The sequence below is a fragment of the Oryctolagus cuniculus genome, chromosome 5, assembly GCF_051225735.1.
Source record: "Oryctolagus cuniculus isolate XC-2025 breed Fujian yellow rabbit chromosome 5, ASM5122573v1, whole genome shotgun sequence".
Classification (NCBI taxonomy): domain Eukaryota; kingdom Metazoa; phylum Chordata; class Mammalia; order Lagomorpha; family Leporidae; genus Oryctolagus; species Oryctolagus cuniculus.
In genome coordinates this window covers 2,595,836-2,612,907 of record NC_142871.1, presented here as the reverse complement: position 1 = coordinate 2,612,907, position 17,072 = coordinate 2,595,836, and the positions used below count along the sequence as shown (strand labels likewise).

General features: G+C 56.4%; 1 protein-coding gene across 3 annotated transcripts; it reads right to left on the bottom strand.

The window, feature by feature from the left end:
• Positions 1–9,341: 9,341 nt before the first annotated feature.
• Positions 9,342–16,631, bottom strand: TBXT (T-box transcription factor T). 3 transcript variants are annotated; one of them, XM_051854186.3, is made up of 8 exons: positions 16,426–16,631; positions 15,751–16,015; positions 14,986–15,120; positions 14,335–14,396; positions 14,183–14,244; positions 12,525–12,701; positions 11,183–11,312; positions 9,342–10,304 (listed from the first exon to the last, which is right to left on the bottom strand). In XM_051854186.3, the coding sequence occupies exons 1-8, from the start codon at positions 16,629–16,631 to the stop codon at positions 10,034–10,036; spliced, it is 1,308 nt and encodes a 435-aa protein (XP_051710146.1). In that variant the 3' UTR covers positions 9,342–10,033. The 3 variants fall into 3 exon arrangements, with proteins under 3 accessions (XP_051710146.1, XP_002715031.2, XP_069930593.1); XM_002714985.5 differs by having other exon boundaries at positions 12,525–12,698; XM_070074492.2 differs by lacking the exon at positions 12,525–12,701.
• Between the last annotated feature and the right edge of the window lie 441 nt (positions 16,632–17,072).

Here is a 17,072-nt window from a genome sequence, read left to right as displayed (position 1 = left end):
TACATTCAGAGCTGGGAATAGAACCCGGGTACTCCAGTGTGGGACGTGGGCACCTCCACCGCTGGGCCAAATGGGTGCCTCCTTTGAGATTTTGTCAGGAATTTTTAACAGCGTATCCAATGACATTTGACATCATTTTTCAAACACATGGCTTCATTAATTAGACCTTAAGCTCAATATTTTTTCAATGATACACATCAAGGGTGGCACGAGGCTATCACCTAACAGGTGGCTCTCTCTGCTGGTGGGACAGTGACGGATGTGTTCAGAATGGAGTCACTTGACCACAGTGGCACAGAGCACAGCCCATGGAGGGCTCATCCGCGGGACTCGCTCTGGGGAACAGAGCAGGTGAGGGAGGGAGGCAGAGAGCCGGGCATGAGCAAAAGCTTCGTCTGGCTCTGCCGAGGCTCCCACCGGCGGCACAGACAAGTGAGGGAAAGGCCCCGGCCCGTCCCTGGACCCACCGGGCTGGAGCTGAGGCTCGGGCCTGATCTGCAGCCGCCGGCTCTCGATGGGAGTGAGAACCAGCATCTGTCGTGGGAGCTCCGAGAGGCTGAAGATGAGATGGAACCCCAGCGAGTGCAGCACCGGGCAGGTTACCCAGGGTGAACCAGTGGATGGAAAACCTCTCCCTCTCTCTCTGTCTCTCTCTCTGCCTCTCTGTAACTCTGCCTTTCAAATAAATAAATAAATTTTAAGAGAGAGAGAAGGGAGGGAGGGAGGGAGAGAGGGAGGAAGAAAGTAAATTTGGTTTTCAGGTGCGCGTGTGGCCACTCTCCCGGTTTTTGACCCAGACAAGACCCCCAGGGCTCCCACGCCTCACCCTCTTGGCTGCAGGTTCTCTTAGCTTCTGCTGTGAATGCAGGTCCTCCCAGGAAACACTTGTTTGTTCTGCTTCAGTGTGAGTTTCTTGCCCGAGTGTTGCGCCATCTCACGATTACCAACACACTCTTCGCCCCTCACCTGAGAACAAGATTGGGTGCAGTCCGTTTCCACCCTCAGGAGGGAGGACGTCGCCTGCATCGCCCCAGGTCCTGGGATCTCACCTGCTGGAGCCAGCTCAGCCCCTGATCTCGGCACAGGCGCCTGCTCCATGCCCCTTGCACCCCTCGCACCCCTCACGCCCTGACTTCCCTATGCACTAAGATACATTTATTTCACTTTTGAAGACTTCTTTGGGGACTCTTAGGCTGTTTCCACTGATTCCTGGGCTTCCAACGCCGTCCTTTCATCAGGCTGCAAGCCCAGTGCGTAGTTCCCGGGTGCAAGGCTTCCTCTGTCATCAGCGGAGGAGCCCAGCCACAGCATCAGAGGGGCGTGCTCGGTCCCTGGATTCCTTCGGTCCCCGGGCTTTGCTGGTTCGGGTTCTGTTAATATTCCAGTGTTTACCTGGTGCTTTCCAAACTGATGGCTCCCTTGCTGGAGGCCACCCTGTGCTGTCTGTGGCAGCATGCAGTCACGTGTGGTCCTGAACCCTGGAATGCTCCCTCCGACACGTGCACGCCGGCAATGTGGACTTCTGTCTTGGCTGGCGGCTTCGGCTTCCTCTTCTATAGCCAACCCTCCTCTTCCTTCTGCACGTGGGTTGGGATTCCCTGCGTCTTTCGGCCACATTTCTTCTTGCTGGGGTTTCAGAGCATTGCTCAGCCAGGCCAGCACAGCCAGGAGGACGGGCTCCGCCACCAAAGCATGCAGCGACCCAGATCCTCACCTGCACCACGCGTCCGAGCTGATGCAGCTGGGGCCGACTGCTCCGATGGAAGACGCCGGCTCCCTCCCGGCCAGCTCCGACTGTGACCCCAACACGAGCAACATTCCTGTTTTCGGAGGCAGCATTGATGTCCAAGACACTTGCGGAGCCAGGCTGATGGCTCTTCTCCACTCCTCTGCCCCCTTCCCCCATCCCCCTCCCTTCCCTCTTCCAGCACAAGCTTGCTGAGTCAAGGTCACGGGGAAGCTAAGGACTTCCATGACCCTGGACAACGGAGCACTGCTGGGCAACCCCCCCCCCCCCCCCGCTGATGGCTGAGCCAGCGGACAACGCTCCCACCCCCACCCCCAGTGGGACGCCCGGATCCATCAGGTATTACAGGCTCCTGCCTGTAAAGTTGTAGGAGCTTCGGTCTCGCTGGAGAGAGTTCTGGAACCCAGCACAATACGTCCCGAGGTCTCAGCTTTGACTTACTCTCTACCACACTGTGTCGTGCTGGCTATTCTCTTGATTTGATCTTGGAACAGACTGGAAATGAGGGATGGTTTTATTTTGCTAGCAAGCTCTAGAGTCTCCACATGCGTCCTAAATGTCGTGCATAAACTGACTACTTGCTTTCTGAATCCCTCTCTAACTTACATGTTTTGTCACACGAGCTGCTAGAAGCCGCATGACACTTCCAGTGTCCTGTGTGGGACCACCTGGCCCAGCGCCACAGGTTCCATATGTCCGTTTCCTACTCTCTGGTTGCTCCAGGTGAACAGCTCTCCCCGGGTTTTACACTACAGAGGTTCCTCAGCTCACAGTGGGGTTTGTTCTGATCAACCCATCGTAAGTGCAGAATACCATGCATGAAGAATGCAGGCCACGCCCCTCCCCCACCAGAGAGCACAGCGCAGCACGCAGCCTGGGGCCATCAGTGGTTCCTCTCCGTGACTGTGGGGCTGACTGGGGGCTGCAACCACAGCCCAGTGCCACAAAGACCAGACCACACAGCAGTGCCCGGGGAAAGATCGAAATTCCAAGTAGGCTTCTGAGTCTGTGTCACTTCACGCCGTCATCCTTTAGGTAGAACCAGCGCACGTCAGCCCCCTGCGGGTGGCACAGGCAGTCCACTTGCTCAGCTTTGAAAGTCTCCCGCCTCCCACCAGACACCCCAGAGCCAGTGCTGGTGTCCGGGCCCTGGCTGAGTCTCACTTGGCTTCTGGGAACCAGTTTCCGTGCCAGTTTGCTTCAGCTGCACATCGGCTGCCGCGGAAGGCTGTGACGTGACACCAGGTCCATGAACCGTGGGTCTGCTGGGCCAGTGGGCAGGGCTCTCCCTCCCTGGGGGACCCTCCCAGGCCCGAGTGAAAGGCAGGAGTTCCCAGAGCCGTTCCCAAGCGAAGGCACGGAAGGCCCCCAAAGCCTTGTCTCAGAGTTGGCATATCCTGGCTGTCCCCCACACGTGACAGCGGTGCAGGTGACACGGCCAAGGACACGGATGAGGGAGGAGCAAGAATGAGGACCACCGGTGCCGTGGTCACGAGCCACCCTCTTGGAAACAACCACCCCTTCAGGGTCTACCACCACCTCAGCTCTGTGTGAAGCTCCTTTGAGAAAGAGATCCCCGAAATCACACTAGGTCTCTTCCCTACATGAGAGAGCAGAGCTCCCTTGGAAAGTGGCAGGGTCAGCACACTGGGTTCTAGTCCTGGTCAGGGTGCCGGATTCTGTCCCGGTTGCTCCTCTTCCAGTCCAGCTCTCTGCTGTGGCCCAGGAGTGCAGTGGAGGATGGCCCAAGTGCTTGGGCCCTGCACCCATGGGAGACCAGGAGAAGCACCTGGCTCCTGGCTTCGGATCAGCGCGGCGCGCCAGCCGCAGCGCACCAGCCGCAGTGGCCATTGGAGGATGAACCAACGATAAAGGAAGACCTTTCTCCCTGTCTCTCTCTCTCTCACTGTCCACTCTGCCTGTCAGAAAGGAAGGAAGGAAGGAAGGAAGGAAGGAAGGAAGGAAGGAAGGAAGGAAGGAAGGAAGGAAGACAGAGAAAGAAAGAAAGAAAGAAAGAAAGAAAGAAAGAAAGAAAGAAAGAACGAACGAACGAGCCGGGGTCAGAAATGCGCTGACCGGCCGTAGCCTGTGGGACAGCTGCTGCCAGGTCCTGGACCCTGGACCCAGGAGTGGGCTAACCTCGGCTCCCGAAGCCACTGTTCTCATCTGCTCGACCACCTTCAGTCCTGGTTAATTCTGGCCCTGAAACTGGCTTGTGGACCAGGAACACGGCCTGCCTTGATTGCTGTTAATGTACAGTGTATCTTTCCCATACTTTCAATTGCATTCATTGTAAGGAGCACAAAGATGGGTTGTGCCTTCTTTGTTAAGATTTATTTATTTGAAATTCAGAGTTACAGAGAGAGAGAGAGAGAGAGAGATCTTCCATCTGCTGGTTCACTCCCCAGATCGCAGCAAAGGCCCGGAGTTGGGCCAGGCTGAAGCCAGGAGCTTCATCCTTTTTCTCCCACGTGGGTGCAGGGGCCCAGGCGCTTGAATCATCCTCCGCTGCTGTCCCGGGCCATTAGCAGGGAGCTGGATCAGAAGTGGAGCAGCTGGGACTCGCACTACCTCCCACATGGAGGCCGGTGTCACAAGCAGCAGTTTTGCCACAGTGCTAGCCCTGGGTTGTGCCTTTTTTAAAACTCAGATCCGACAACCCGTGTCTTCTACTCAGGTGTGTAGACCGTTTACATTCACGGTGACGACTGAGGCAGCGAAGCCAACAGTCCCATCTCTGCTCACTCTCTCCTCTTGTTCTGCCCTCCTTCAGACTGAATTTGTTTTTAAAGATTTAGTTATTTATTTGAAAGGCAGTTACAGAGAGGCAGAGGCAGAGAGAGAGAGAGAGAGACAGAGAGAGACACAGAGAGAGAGAGGTCTTCCATCCGCTGGTTCACTCCCCAGGTGGACACAACAGCTGGAACTGTGCCAATCCGAAGCCAGGAGCCAGGAGCTTCCTCCAGGTCTCCCACATGTGTGCAGGGGCTCAAGCACTTGGGCCATCTTCTGCTGCTTTCCCAGGCCACAGCAGAGAGCTGGATCAGAGGTGGAGCATCTGGGACTCCAACCGGTGCCCATATGGGATGTCGGCACTGCAGGCAGTAGCTTTACCCACCACCACAGCGCCAGCCCCAGAATGAATGTTTTTATGGTTTTATTTTATCTTCTTTGTCAGCTTATTACCTATAACTCTGGGATTTAATGGATGCATCAGAGTTTAACTTGTAACATTCTACCTTTAAGTAATATTACACCGTTTTGTGTATAGCTTAAGAACCTTGTAATATGAGAAGCCTCCAAACAGTTCATAGAAAATATATTATTAAAAACTAAATGTTGGGCTGCGCTGTGGTGCAGCAGGTTAATGCCCTGCCCTGAAGCGCTGGCATCCCATATGGGCGCTGGTTCGAGACCTGGCTGCTCCATTTCCGAGCCAGCTCTCTGCCATGGCTTGGGAAAGCAGTAGAAGATGGCCCAAGTCCTTGGGCCCCTGCACCCACATGGGAGACCGTGAAGAAGCTCCTGGTTCCTGGCTTTGGATCGGCACAGCTCCAGCCATTGCAGCCAATTGGGGAGTAAACCAGCGGATAAAAAACCTCTCTCTCTCTCTCTCTCTCTCTCTCTCTCTCTCTCTCTGTAACTCTGACTTTCAAATAAATAAATCTTTAAAAAAAAAACTAAACATGGATTAGAAATAAGTTTGTACCAAAATAAATACATTTTTATTCCTTTTTTAAATGTTCCCCCCAACCCTAAAGCTAATTTTGTCATTTGTTTTCTTCAACACGTTATCATCCCACACTGTAGAGTTGTTATTTTAAGTCAATTATCACTAGAATGATTTAAGCAACAAATAATATTTTCCAATTCCCTTCTTCAGTGCTTGTGTCATATGCTTTATTAGTTTTAAAACTCCCAGTATATGGGGCCAGCGCTGTGGCTCACTTGGTTAATCCTCCACCTGCGGCACAGGCATCCCATACGGGCGCCAGGTTCTAGTCCCGGTTGCTCCTCTTCCAGTCCAGCTCTCTGCTGTGGCCCAGGAGGGCAGTGGAGGATGGCCCAGGTCCTTGGGCCCCTGCACCCACATGGGACACCAGGAGGAAGCACCTGACTCCTGGCTTTGGACGGGCGCAGCGCCCATAGCGGCCATTTGGGGAGTGAACTAATGGAAGGAAGACCTTTCTCTCTGTCCTTCTCTCTCACTGTCTATCTGTCAAATAATTTTTTTTAAAATGCCCAGTATAATTTATTCTACTGTTTTGCCTTTTTATATACATGCTGTGTATTGTTTCCTAACATTACCGCTTCATGCTCTTTTTTTAAGGTTTATTTTCTTTATTTGGAAGGCAGAGTGACAGAGAAATAGGGTTAGGCAGGGAGAGAAAGACGTCTCCCACCCTCTGGTTTACTCCCAAATGGCCACAACGGCAGGGCAGGGCCAGACCAAAGCCAGGAGCCGGGGATTCCATCTGGGTCTTCCACATCGATATCAGGGGCCCAAGTACGCGGGCCGTCCCTCTGCTGCCTTCCCGGGCACACTAGCAGGGAAATGGATCAGCTGCCAGACAGCCAGGACTTGCACTGGGGCTCCAGTATGAGACGCCAGCATCAAAGGCAGTGGTTCAACCCACCGCACCACAACACTGGCCCCTGCTGTTTCTCTGATGTCAGAATTAAAGGACTATTTCTTGAACATTATTCTTGCATGAAAGAAAATTATAATACCTTACATGATTTTTTTAATTCTCTTTTTTTGAAGAGTTATTTATTTATTTGAAAGATGAAGTTACAAAGAGAAAAAGAGAGATCTTGTATCCAGTGGTTCACTTCCGAAACAGCTTCAATGGCCAGGGCTGGGTCAGGCTGCGGCCAGGGCTGGGTCAGGCTTCACCCAGGAGCATGGACCCCATGTGTCTCCCACGTGGGTGGTAGGAGTCCAAGTCCTTGGGCCATCTTCTGTTGTTTTCCTGGCACCATTAGCAGGGAGTTGGCCTGGAAGTGGAGCAGCCAGGACTTGCACCAGCGCCCACGTCCAGTGCCCGTGTGCCAGGAGGCGGCTCAGAGCTGTGCCACAACTCTGATTCCTTGATTCCTTTCAATAAAATGTCATCCCTGGACCAAAAGGCTCAACCTTCATTCTGATACAGTCAGTAACTTCACTTTGCAACTAGACTGGAAATTTTAAATAAATGGCAGCATCAACACTGAGGGTACCTGCTTCTTATTCTGTTAAAGCAAAACCTACACAATTGTGCAGAGTCCTGTTTCCACCCCCTTATTTTGCAGAATTTGCCCTAAAGTATTGATTGGGTCATTATTAACCCATAGGGGGCATAGACTGACTTAATGAAACATTATTGAAACATAATGAAACATGCATACAGTGTAAGGAGGATTATGGTTATGCATCTGCCAACACACATACCCAACAAGTACAAAACAGTAAGTGTTGTTTATCACAACCAAACCACCAGACGAGTGCCAACAGCAGCACCACGGGCCTCTAGACCATCTGCAGCATGTAGCTCCTGTCTGTCTCGGAGGAAGAACAAGACAAGCAGAATCGTCTGCTCCTATGTTAAGCAGTTGTAGGACTGGTGCTTGTTAGACAATACTGAGATCACAAATTTCAAAGAAGCAGCCAGCTTGCTCCAGACCCTGATTACGAAGGAGATGACCCTGAACCAAGGGGAATGACACACTCAGGGGAGGGAGGGTAGCACTGTGGTCGCCATGGCGCAGCAAATGGAGCCGCCTCCTCCGGGGCAGGCATCGCATATGGGCACTGGTTCGAGCCCGGCTGCTCCACTTCCAATCCAGCTCCCTACTAATGGCCTGGGAAAAGCAGCAGAACACGGCCCAAGTGCTTGGACCCCTGCACCCACGTGGGAGACCCAGAGGAAGCTCCTGGCTCCTGGCTTCAGGCCAGCCCAGCTCTACTATTGCCGCTACCTGGGAAGTGAACCAGCAGGTGAAAAATCTCTCTTCTTCTCCTCTCTCTCTCTGACTGTGGCTCTCCCTTTCTCTCTCCTTAACTCTGCCTTTCAAATATTTAAATATGTTTTTAAAAAGTAAAGAAAAACAGCTTTGATCTTGTTCAGGGGTGTTCAAGAAATGGCCCGGCTGCAGCCATGAGTTGTTCGGATGTAACAGACAACGGCAAACTCAGCATTTACAGTTTGCCCATTTAGGGAATGACGCATTCACATAATGATCTGGCGAGAGGGAAGTGTGGGGAGTGTGAACTCGACAGCCATTGTGCTCAAGTCCGAATCCTGGAAAGGATTAAAAGATGTCACTTGTGTATTTTCATTCTCATATTCTGCAGTCCAGGCATTATTGTTACAAAGATAAAACAATCACTTCTAAAGGTTTTGAGTTCATATAAAGTTAATTTACTAGCAACAGACATTTCTGAATAACATCATGGAAGAAAATCCACAAATTGAGAAATTGAATTTTTTTCTAGCCTCATTATACAATAATGTTATAATTTCCTTATTTGGAATTAGTTTAAAAAGGAGAGGTTTAATGGTCAGCTCTCCCTCCTCCGAACCAACTTGCAGCCTCTTCCCATGCGTGCCCCACTGTCCCCACGGAATAACCAGGAAGACACTGTTTGCATTGGCAAAATTGTACTTTTTGGCATCTGAACTCGGAACCAGGACCCTACCCTCATTCTACCTGTACAAGCCCCTTCAGGAGGGGCCATGTCACTCAGCCTCCCCACAGCCCTCAGTGATGGGACAGGGTGTGTGCCCCACAGCATCTCTGCAAATCCATGGCCCGGGGAGCTGAGAGCCCAAGGCAGCACCGTGGCCCTGGTCCCCGTGCCCAGCAGACAGGCACCTACTCTGGGGAGGAACCACCTCCCTCCCGGCGGGCCAGTAGATGGGGAGTCTACTCAAAATATTCTCCCAACACATTTATGAGTTGGGGATGCTCACCACGAATAACAATAAAAGCAAGGAGAACTGCGAATGGAAGTTTACATACAATATGCATATTCTGCCCAGATCAAAGCCGACTAAAATTACACTAAAAATTGAGCGTTTGTGCTCAGGATGGCAGAAAAGCTCATTTCTGTCTTGGAAATGTCAGAGTCTAAAGTGGAAGCAGCAGAGCCAGCAGGGCCTCCTGGAAGAAGCTCCAGCAACTCCGAAGCCCCAGTCTCTTCCCACTTGGCCTTTAGAGCCCCTGCCCCTGCCCCTGCCCCTGCCCCTGCCCCTGCGTGGGTCCCGGCCCCTCCTGAGCCAGCTCTAAAGGCCGTCTGTAGCTTTTAGGAGGCAGGGGTTTGGGGGTCTGCAATAAGGGTTCCACCACTAGATGGAGAAGTCACCCCAATCCAGCCCCAAACAAGCAGCGGGACAGAAATCTATCAACCGCATCTGTTCAACTCTGCTTCAGCTGGGAACTCACTCAAGCGCTCCCACGCGTCAGGTGCGTGGCCTCTTCCGGTCCTGGCGCGTCGGCGTCACTCACGTTCCTCTGATTTGGTGCTGAGTTTTCAAACCTTCTGAAAACCATTCAACATTCTGCACCGGCGGGCAGTTAGCACTGAATAAGGATATGCAAATTTCGCTTCCATTTCCGCGGCTGACTAGCTAGAATCTACAAGTCCACAGGAGACTACAATGCTTCTTTGGGGCCAATTCTTCACGACCAGTTAAATTCAACAGCAACATCTCACCCGGAGGAGTAAGAGGGGTTTGAATAATAACTACAGCAACCAAACTTTGCATATTGCCTTTATTTCGCAGAAAATGCTTTCTGCTGATTGTCTCTGGCTACTTTGTCAAAAGGAAAATATAAAACAGTTGTAGGTTTCACAATACAAGAGGTTCGCTACATATGCTTCAGATGAACACCCGCTAGTGAGCACAACGCAACTACAGCCTGCTGTCCCCAGCTACGATCCCTCCTGTCCAGAACAGCCCGCCCTAACTACACGGAACGCAACAAGGAAGGGAGCCACAGGGTGCTGTCGCCTCACTAACAGAGCCAGCGCACGGCGAGGCCCCTCAGAGCTGTGCAAGAAGTCTTGTCACCATCAACAGCGGGGAACCAGGCCAACGGCCCGCAGTCCAGACGTGGCTGCCAGGCTGCCAGCCAGCAGACCCCGGCAAGGCACGGTGGGGCTCCAAGTGGACGGCTCTCACAGGCCGCTGACCCTGGCTGCAATCCCTTGATCCTCGGGGCTGCCGTCCTGTCCCCGGGGCTGGATCCGCTCAGCACTGGCAGCCCCAAAGGCCTCTGTGTCCTGGAAGACACGGGCTTGGCTCACATGGAGGGAGGCGGCACGGGCGTCCATGAGGCTAGCAGGCGGCCTTGGGCCGAGGCGTCATACTGGCTGTCAGGAATGTCTGTGACCGTGGCAGCCCCGTCGTAGAGCGGGGAGCCCGAGGAGGCGGCCGGGACGCCGTGGGTCAGGGGAGCGTAGTGTGCGGGCGAGCCTCGGAAGAACTGGGCCCCCAGCCCGCTGGACACGGCAGCCGTCTGGGAGCCGGGGGTGATGGCACTGTTGCTCACAGCCCACAGGCTTGGGTATTGGCTGGAAGGGAAAGCACAGGGGTCACAGGGCAGCCGTGGGGGAGCCCGTGAGCCGAGTCCTGTCCGTAATCACTGCGTGACCGGTATGGGGGCATGGGAGTTATCGTCTCCAAGCAGGAAGCCAGCGCGGACTGAAAGGCCTGGTGACACGGACGCGGCTCAGGGTGGAGCGCTCCGAGGCTCTGCGGCCACCACTCCAGGCCGGCTGGGCCCGGCTCACATTCGGAACACAAGCTCGGGCACTCTGCTCTGGGAGACAGGCTGCAGTGTGTTTTTAGCTAGCACCCCCCACTCTACTCAGGGGTCCTCAGGACGGAGACCAGCCTCTGCTGAAGCCCCAGGAGAGAAAGGCATTCTGGGAGGGGTGCGGGTCTCTGGGATAGAAAAGCCAGCAGGCTCATTTCCTTAATTTAACAGCTGGTTTCCGTCCGTTCTTCTCTTCCCACGACACCTACTGGCTCCAACGAGCCTGGAAGAGACAGTCTGAGGCTGGGGTCACTTAACGTCCCCTTTTTACACACGGAGAGATCAAGGCTCAGCAAGGTCAGCAGGCTGTCCACCCCACTCTGCAGGCTGCACGCGAGAGCCGGGGTCTGTTAGGGTGCCAGCCAACCCGGCAGCTCGCCACCCCGCCATGAAGGTGCACTGTTCTAGAGAAAGACGCGGGTCCTCCCTGAGAATGGAGCAAGCAGAAAGGCAGCTGTCACAGACCCGGGGCACAGGGACACACAGGGCTAATGGCGGGATTGTAAACAAGAACCCAATCATGGGCAGGTACAGGGCGGGGCAAGAGTAAGGGGTAAGGGTGGAGGGGAGTGAAGTGGAGAGAGCATGCGGCCGCCGCAGCTCCCAGCAGCGGACACCGCTCAGCAGACGTACCTGGAGCCGGCGGGCGGGCTGGCGTTGTGGCTCACGGGGAGCACGCCGCTGTGAGCAGGCACCCCCAGGCTGGACCAACTGTCGTGGGACGGCAGCATGGGCAAGCAGGCAGAGGAGCTGTCGGGGTAGGCTAAGGGCACGGGAGAGTGGAGTCACTGTACGGACTCCCAGGGCAAAACGCATGGGAACCACCCAACAGCGACAGCAAACTGGCGGTGCCTAACTAGTCGCCCAGGGCTAGGATTTACCGCCAAATGTATACACTTGGAAATGCATCATCAGAACGGCAGACACACTGTAGAAGGTGAATCCTAGTCACTTGGCTAGGGAGGCTTCATCTTCGTAAAGACTTTAAAAGGCTGTAATTCCCACCCCCTTTTTGCCGAGGATTGCTATGTAGGGTTGAATGCGCCGTAGCAGCTGCGACTCGGGGCAGAATTAAAACTGTGCCGTGGCGTAACAAGTAAAGCAGCCACCTGAGACACCGGCATCCCATCAGACTGCGCCACGTCTGACCCAGCTCCCTGCTAACAGCCTGGGGAAAGCAGCAGAAAATGGCCCAAGTGCTTGGGCCCCTGCTCTTAAATTGGAGACCCCTGAGTGAAGCCGCTGGCTCCTGGCTCCTACAGCCATCTGGGAAGTAAACCACTGGATGGAAGATCTCTCTCTCTCTCCCTCTCTCTCTCTCTCTCCCCTCCCTGCCTCGTCTCTCCCTGTCTCAGTAACTCTTTCAAAATAAATAAACCTTTTTCAAAAGCAAAGTAAAACTCGTATCGTGCAGCCTGAGTTCAGCTCACGGCTGAACAAGTCCCAAGCATTTCCTTGCCCACTGAGTGCCTTTCATTGGCGATCACTGTAATAGCTTAATTGTTTTATGGTGTTCTTCAGCTCTTTTCCTCCTTTGGGAGCCAGACAAAGTGAAGTCTGGGAACAGAGGGAGTCAGAGAGAGTCGGGCAGGCATCAGATCACACACCCATCCCGCTGTCCCCCGCCCCCAGGGCTTCTGACTCTGTGATGCCCTGGTGGCTGGTCTGGGGACCACACTTGGCACATTCCTGGGCTGCCCAGGGACTCCGGTGCCAGACTCATCCAACAAAACCACTTCAGAGAGGGTCTTAAACACGCAAAGCTGAAGACCCGCCCTGGGCTCTCTGTCCCCTGGGGCCCCAGCCTCAGCGCCCTGCCGGCAGTGGTGCAGACAGGAAGTGACCGTCTCTGCAGCCCCAGGGAGCTGGTACGGCCATGGGTTCTCAGCCGTGGGTTCTCAGTCCTGGGTTCTAACACCTTGCAGAGTCCTGCCCATCACCCACAGGCCCCCGGGGGACAAGGGCCGGCACTTACTTGGAGAGTTGTTCCTGTGAGCGTAGGGGCTGGGGTAAGGCGATGAGCGGTGGCTCCTCAGGGCCGGGTACCTCTCGCAGCCATGAGCGGAAGGCAGAGAGAGGGAACCTCCAAACTGCGGGTGGGGGCTGGCAGGCGGGCACAGGGCACTGGGTCCGGGGATGAGCCACCCCCCTGCTGTGAGGAAAGAATGCTGGGGAGCCTGAGGGGGCACGCTGCTCCCTCCATGTCCTCCCAGGGCAGCCAAGGCGCCCGCTCAGCCAAGGTGCCCACACCCATAGGTGCCCAGGGCCACAGCCAGTCAAGCGGCTTCCCTGGCCTCTCCTGGGATCCACCAACCCCCAGAGCAGGGCAGCATTGTGGGCCCAGATCCAGCGAAGAATGAACGTGATCTAAAGACAGACAGAGGCAGAGCGCCATGGGTGCCACTCCCGCTCCCGCCCTGCACCTGCACCTGCCTCTCTCAGTGGCACTCAGGGAGCCGCTGGTCTTGCCTGGGGCGTCAGAAAGTCCTCTGAAGCTGCCCTGTCTGACCTGCTCTGCCTTCTTCAACTTCAAAAATTTTTTGTTTTTTTATTTTATTTTATTTTTTGACAGGCAGAGTGGACAGTGAGAGAGAGAGACAGAGAGAAAGGTCTTCCTTTTGCCGTTGGTTCACCCTCCAATGGCCGCCGCGGCCGGTGCACCGCGCTGATCCGAAGGCAGGAGCCAGGTGCTTCTCCTGGTCTCCCATGGGGTGCAGGGCCCAAGCACTTGGGCCATCCTCCACTGCACTCCCGGGCCACAGCAGAGAGCTGGCCTGGAAGAGGGGCAACCAGGACAGAATCTGGCGCCCTGACCGGGACTAGAACCCGGTGTGCTGGCGCTGCAAGGCGGAGGATTAGTCTAGTGAGCCGTGGCGCCGGCCTCTTTTTTTTTTTTTTTTTTTTTAAATCAGAGAATATATCCCTCAGTGGGACAAGTCTTGGCTCTGATTTTCAAACTACAGACGGCTCTTGGGCCCATAGAGGAGGCAGTGGCGCACAGCCTCGCCCAGCCTCCCACGCTGCTCCCCAGTAGGAGCTGTGTGCCGAATTAGCCCAGAACTCGATCAAGGCAAAAGGCCCACGCCATGCGCAGCCTCTTGGAGTGACCAGAAAACAGGGGCTTTAGCAACCCCGCAGGCCTCTGGTTGAATGTCCACGCGCCCTCCCTGGGGGGAAGGGAAGGATTCCACAAGCAGTGTCGCTACAGACCTGCAGCCAGAGCCGCCCCTCCTACAGCCACACTCCTCACCAGACCAGCGAGTGGATGCGCCATCCCCAGAACCAGCGTGGGATGAGGGAAACACTGGTCGCAAGCCTCACCCCAGAGAGGGCCCTCCAGTTCCCCAACATTAACACAAGCAGCATCCGTCCCCAAAAGGACAGGAGAGCCAGACTCTCCAGACAGGGGGTCTGAGCCCCCACAAGGTGTCAAGGACCCTGACCAGCAAGCTACGGAACAGAGGAGCCCGGGGAGCAGTGAGGGCAGAGACGGGTGACACAGCCCCAGCATCCGAGTGACCTGCCCAGCAGCAGTGGGAGCCGCTCCCCACCCACACCCGCAGCTGGCTGCTCCACCTCCAGCTACGAGTTCTCAACACAGGGCGCAGGTGCCGGAGAGGGCGCGGAACCTACATTGGGAGTACCCCGGCTGCTGGCCGTCTCCAGCCTCCTCCATCGCGTCCTTGTGGTCGCTTCTGCGGGGAGAGTGCCGGGAGTGGTCATCATGCAGCAAGGGCTCGCCCCCCGCAAACCTCTCTGCCCAGGGGAAGCTGGGATCCTCTCACCTTTCCTTTGCATCCAGAAAAGCTTTGGCAAATGGATTGTATTTAATCTTCAGAGCTGTGATCTGAGAAACAAGAATCAGCATTAACTTGTGTATTCCTTCTTAGCCACAGGATTAAATCTGGCATCAAGAAAGCGAAAACACCAGGAACCTCCTCTAAATATTCAAGTATAACCTGACTTCTTCCCGAGTATATTTTTCTATTAAAATAGCACGTTTATAAAATAACCTTAGCCTACACCACTGACAATATGCCACGGTTAAAAAATTTGAAGTGGCTCAGAACATCTGGAGCTGCTTTTGGAAACAGTGGCCTGTTAGTTCTCTTTTGTGGTTAACACAAAGGCTTAACCAGTGGCAAATTCTGCCCCCACTGGGGTGTTGTACCTCTTGACTTTGGGAAGACGCCCCTCACACCCCATCTCCTTCAAGAAACTGAGTGCTTACTCTAAACGCTGTTCTTTTCACTTCGTGCATTTAGTAGATGTGTGCAGTGTACACTCTTTTATGGAGAATTCAGGGGGAGATGATTGAGAGAGGACTTTATTAATCATTTGAAAGGACGCTAAACCCTGGGGGTCTGGGCGTGTGCGGCCCCCCAGTGGGGGCGGCCCCGGGGCGCCTGCGCCCTGGCCTCCTGGGCTGCCCTCACCTCCTCGTTCTGGTAGGCGGTCACGGCGATGAACTGCGTCTCGGGGAAGCAGTGGCTGGTGATCATCCGCTGCGGACCGCCGACCCTCACGATGTGAATCCGGGGCTCATACTTGTGTAAGGAGTTCAGCATGATCTGCGGGAGACGGAGGAGCCGTCACAGCGCTGCCTCGGGGCACAGCCACGCAGCCTGCGGTCCCGCTGCCTGCCGGGCCGAAAGCGGGGAGGAGGCGGTTCCCTGCGCCCCGCAGGTCCTCTGGGAGGGCTCGCGGGAGGCCCCGCGCAGCCAGCAGCGACGTGCGCGCCACTGGCTCCACACCCCGGGATCAGCAGGGATGCGTCCGAGGAGGGCCAGGCCTCCGCGGATAACATGAAAAGCCCGGACTTGAGGGCGACTTGTCCTGGGACGTGGAGTCTTCCAGGAACGACTCCCGGCTAAAGAAAGCTCTCCTGCAAGGGCGCGCTCGGCGGCGGTGGACACTGGTGCCGGCCCTTGCCCTCCGCCGGCCTGCTCACCACCTCCGCCTTTGGAGCTAAGCTTGGGGCTGGAACTGGAAGGCTCTGAGGCTGGAGCCGCCCCACTCCCGCTTCGCTGCCTTGGCGTGGCCCGTTATCAGCCGGAATAAATGGCACCGAAGGCTTCACCCCGAGGACCGAGTGCAGACAGGCAGAGTCGCCGGCGGTGCCAGCGGAGTCCCCACCCGCACTCCCGCATCGCTTCTCCGCGCCGCGCAGGGTGGCTCGCTCTGGGCACCGCCTCACCTACCTGGCCGCCTCCGTTGAGCTTATTGGTGAGCTTGACTTTGCTGAAGGAGACAGGCGCCTTCATCCAGTGCGCCCCGAAGTTGGGCGAGTCGGGGTGGATGTAGACGCAGCTGGGTGCCTGAGGCTCTGGCTTGCCGCCTGGCACCCACTCCCCATTCACGAACTTCCAGCGGTGGCTGTCGGCCGCCACGAAGTCCAGCAGGAAGGAGTACATGGCGTTGGGGTCCAGGCCCGACACGTTCACCTTCAGCACCGGGAACATCCGCCTGGAAAAGAGGGGTCGCGCAGGAGGACCCGGGTCGGACCCGCCAGGCCCCAGGCAGAGCGCTAGGTACGGAGGGACGCGTTCCGTGGGCGAGAAGAGGAGACCCCGCGCCACCCCCCAAGGGCGACTCCCTAGGTCCCAGGCCCAGGCGGCCTCCGCGCCATCCCCAAGGCCTCGGAGGCCGGGACCGAGAGGCCCTGCGCGGCGGGGAAAACGCGTGAACCCAGACGCCCCCCAAGTCGGGACCCGGTGCTCCGGTCCCTCGTCCCCGGCTTCCGTGGAGACAGCCCCAGAAGGGAGACATGCGGGGGCCCTGCCGACGGCAGCAGACAGGAGAAAGCATCCTCGTCCCGGAGAAAAAGCGACGGACAGCGAGGGCCTCGCCAGCGCCCAGGCCGCGGGGCCGCCTACCTGCCGTTCTTGGTCACGATCATCTCGTTGGTGAGCTCCTTGAAGCGCAGCCACAGCTCGCTCTCCTCCAGGCCCACGCGCAGCTGGCGCTCCGTGGGGTCGCCCTTCTCGCTGCCCGCCTGCAGCTCGCTCTCCACGGCGCTGAGCAGGTGGTCCACGCGGTACTGCAGGCTCTTCCCCGCGCTCTCTGCGCCCGGGGAACCCATCCTCCCGCCCGCCCTCCCCTCGACCCCGAAACCCCGACTCGCTACCGGACAGCCACCGTCAGCCCCTCTTCAGAACAGGGGGCCGCTTGGCGGGTCGAGACCCGCGACGGCGCCCTGGCCACAGCGCCCAGGGCGTGGGAGAGGGCCGGGATGGGGGGGAGGGGGCAAGGGGAGAGGGGTGGGGGGCCGGTTATTCCACTTGAACTCCCGTAGGGGCGCGCCTAGAGTGGGTCTCTGGAGAGAGAAATCGGGTCCCCTCCCCATAAATAGCGCCGCGGCAGCCGCGGAGGGGGCGCGGCGGATTGGGCAGCGCGGCCCTTTGAAGTGCCGGACAGCAGCCCATTGGCCGTGCGCGGCCATATCAGACCCGGCCGGGCGGGCCGGGGGCCAACAATGGGCTCCTGCGCGCCAGTTTCCTGTAAATCCTGGGCTCCGGCCCAG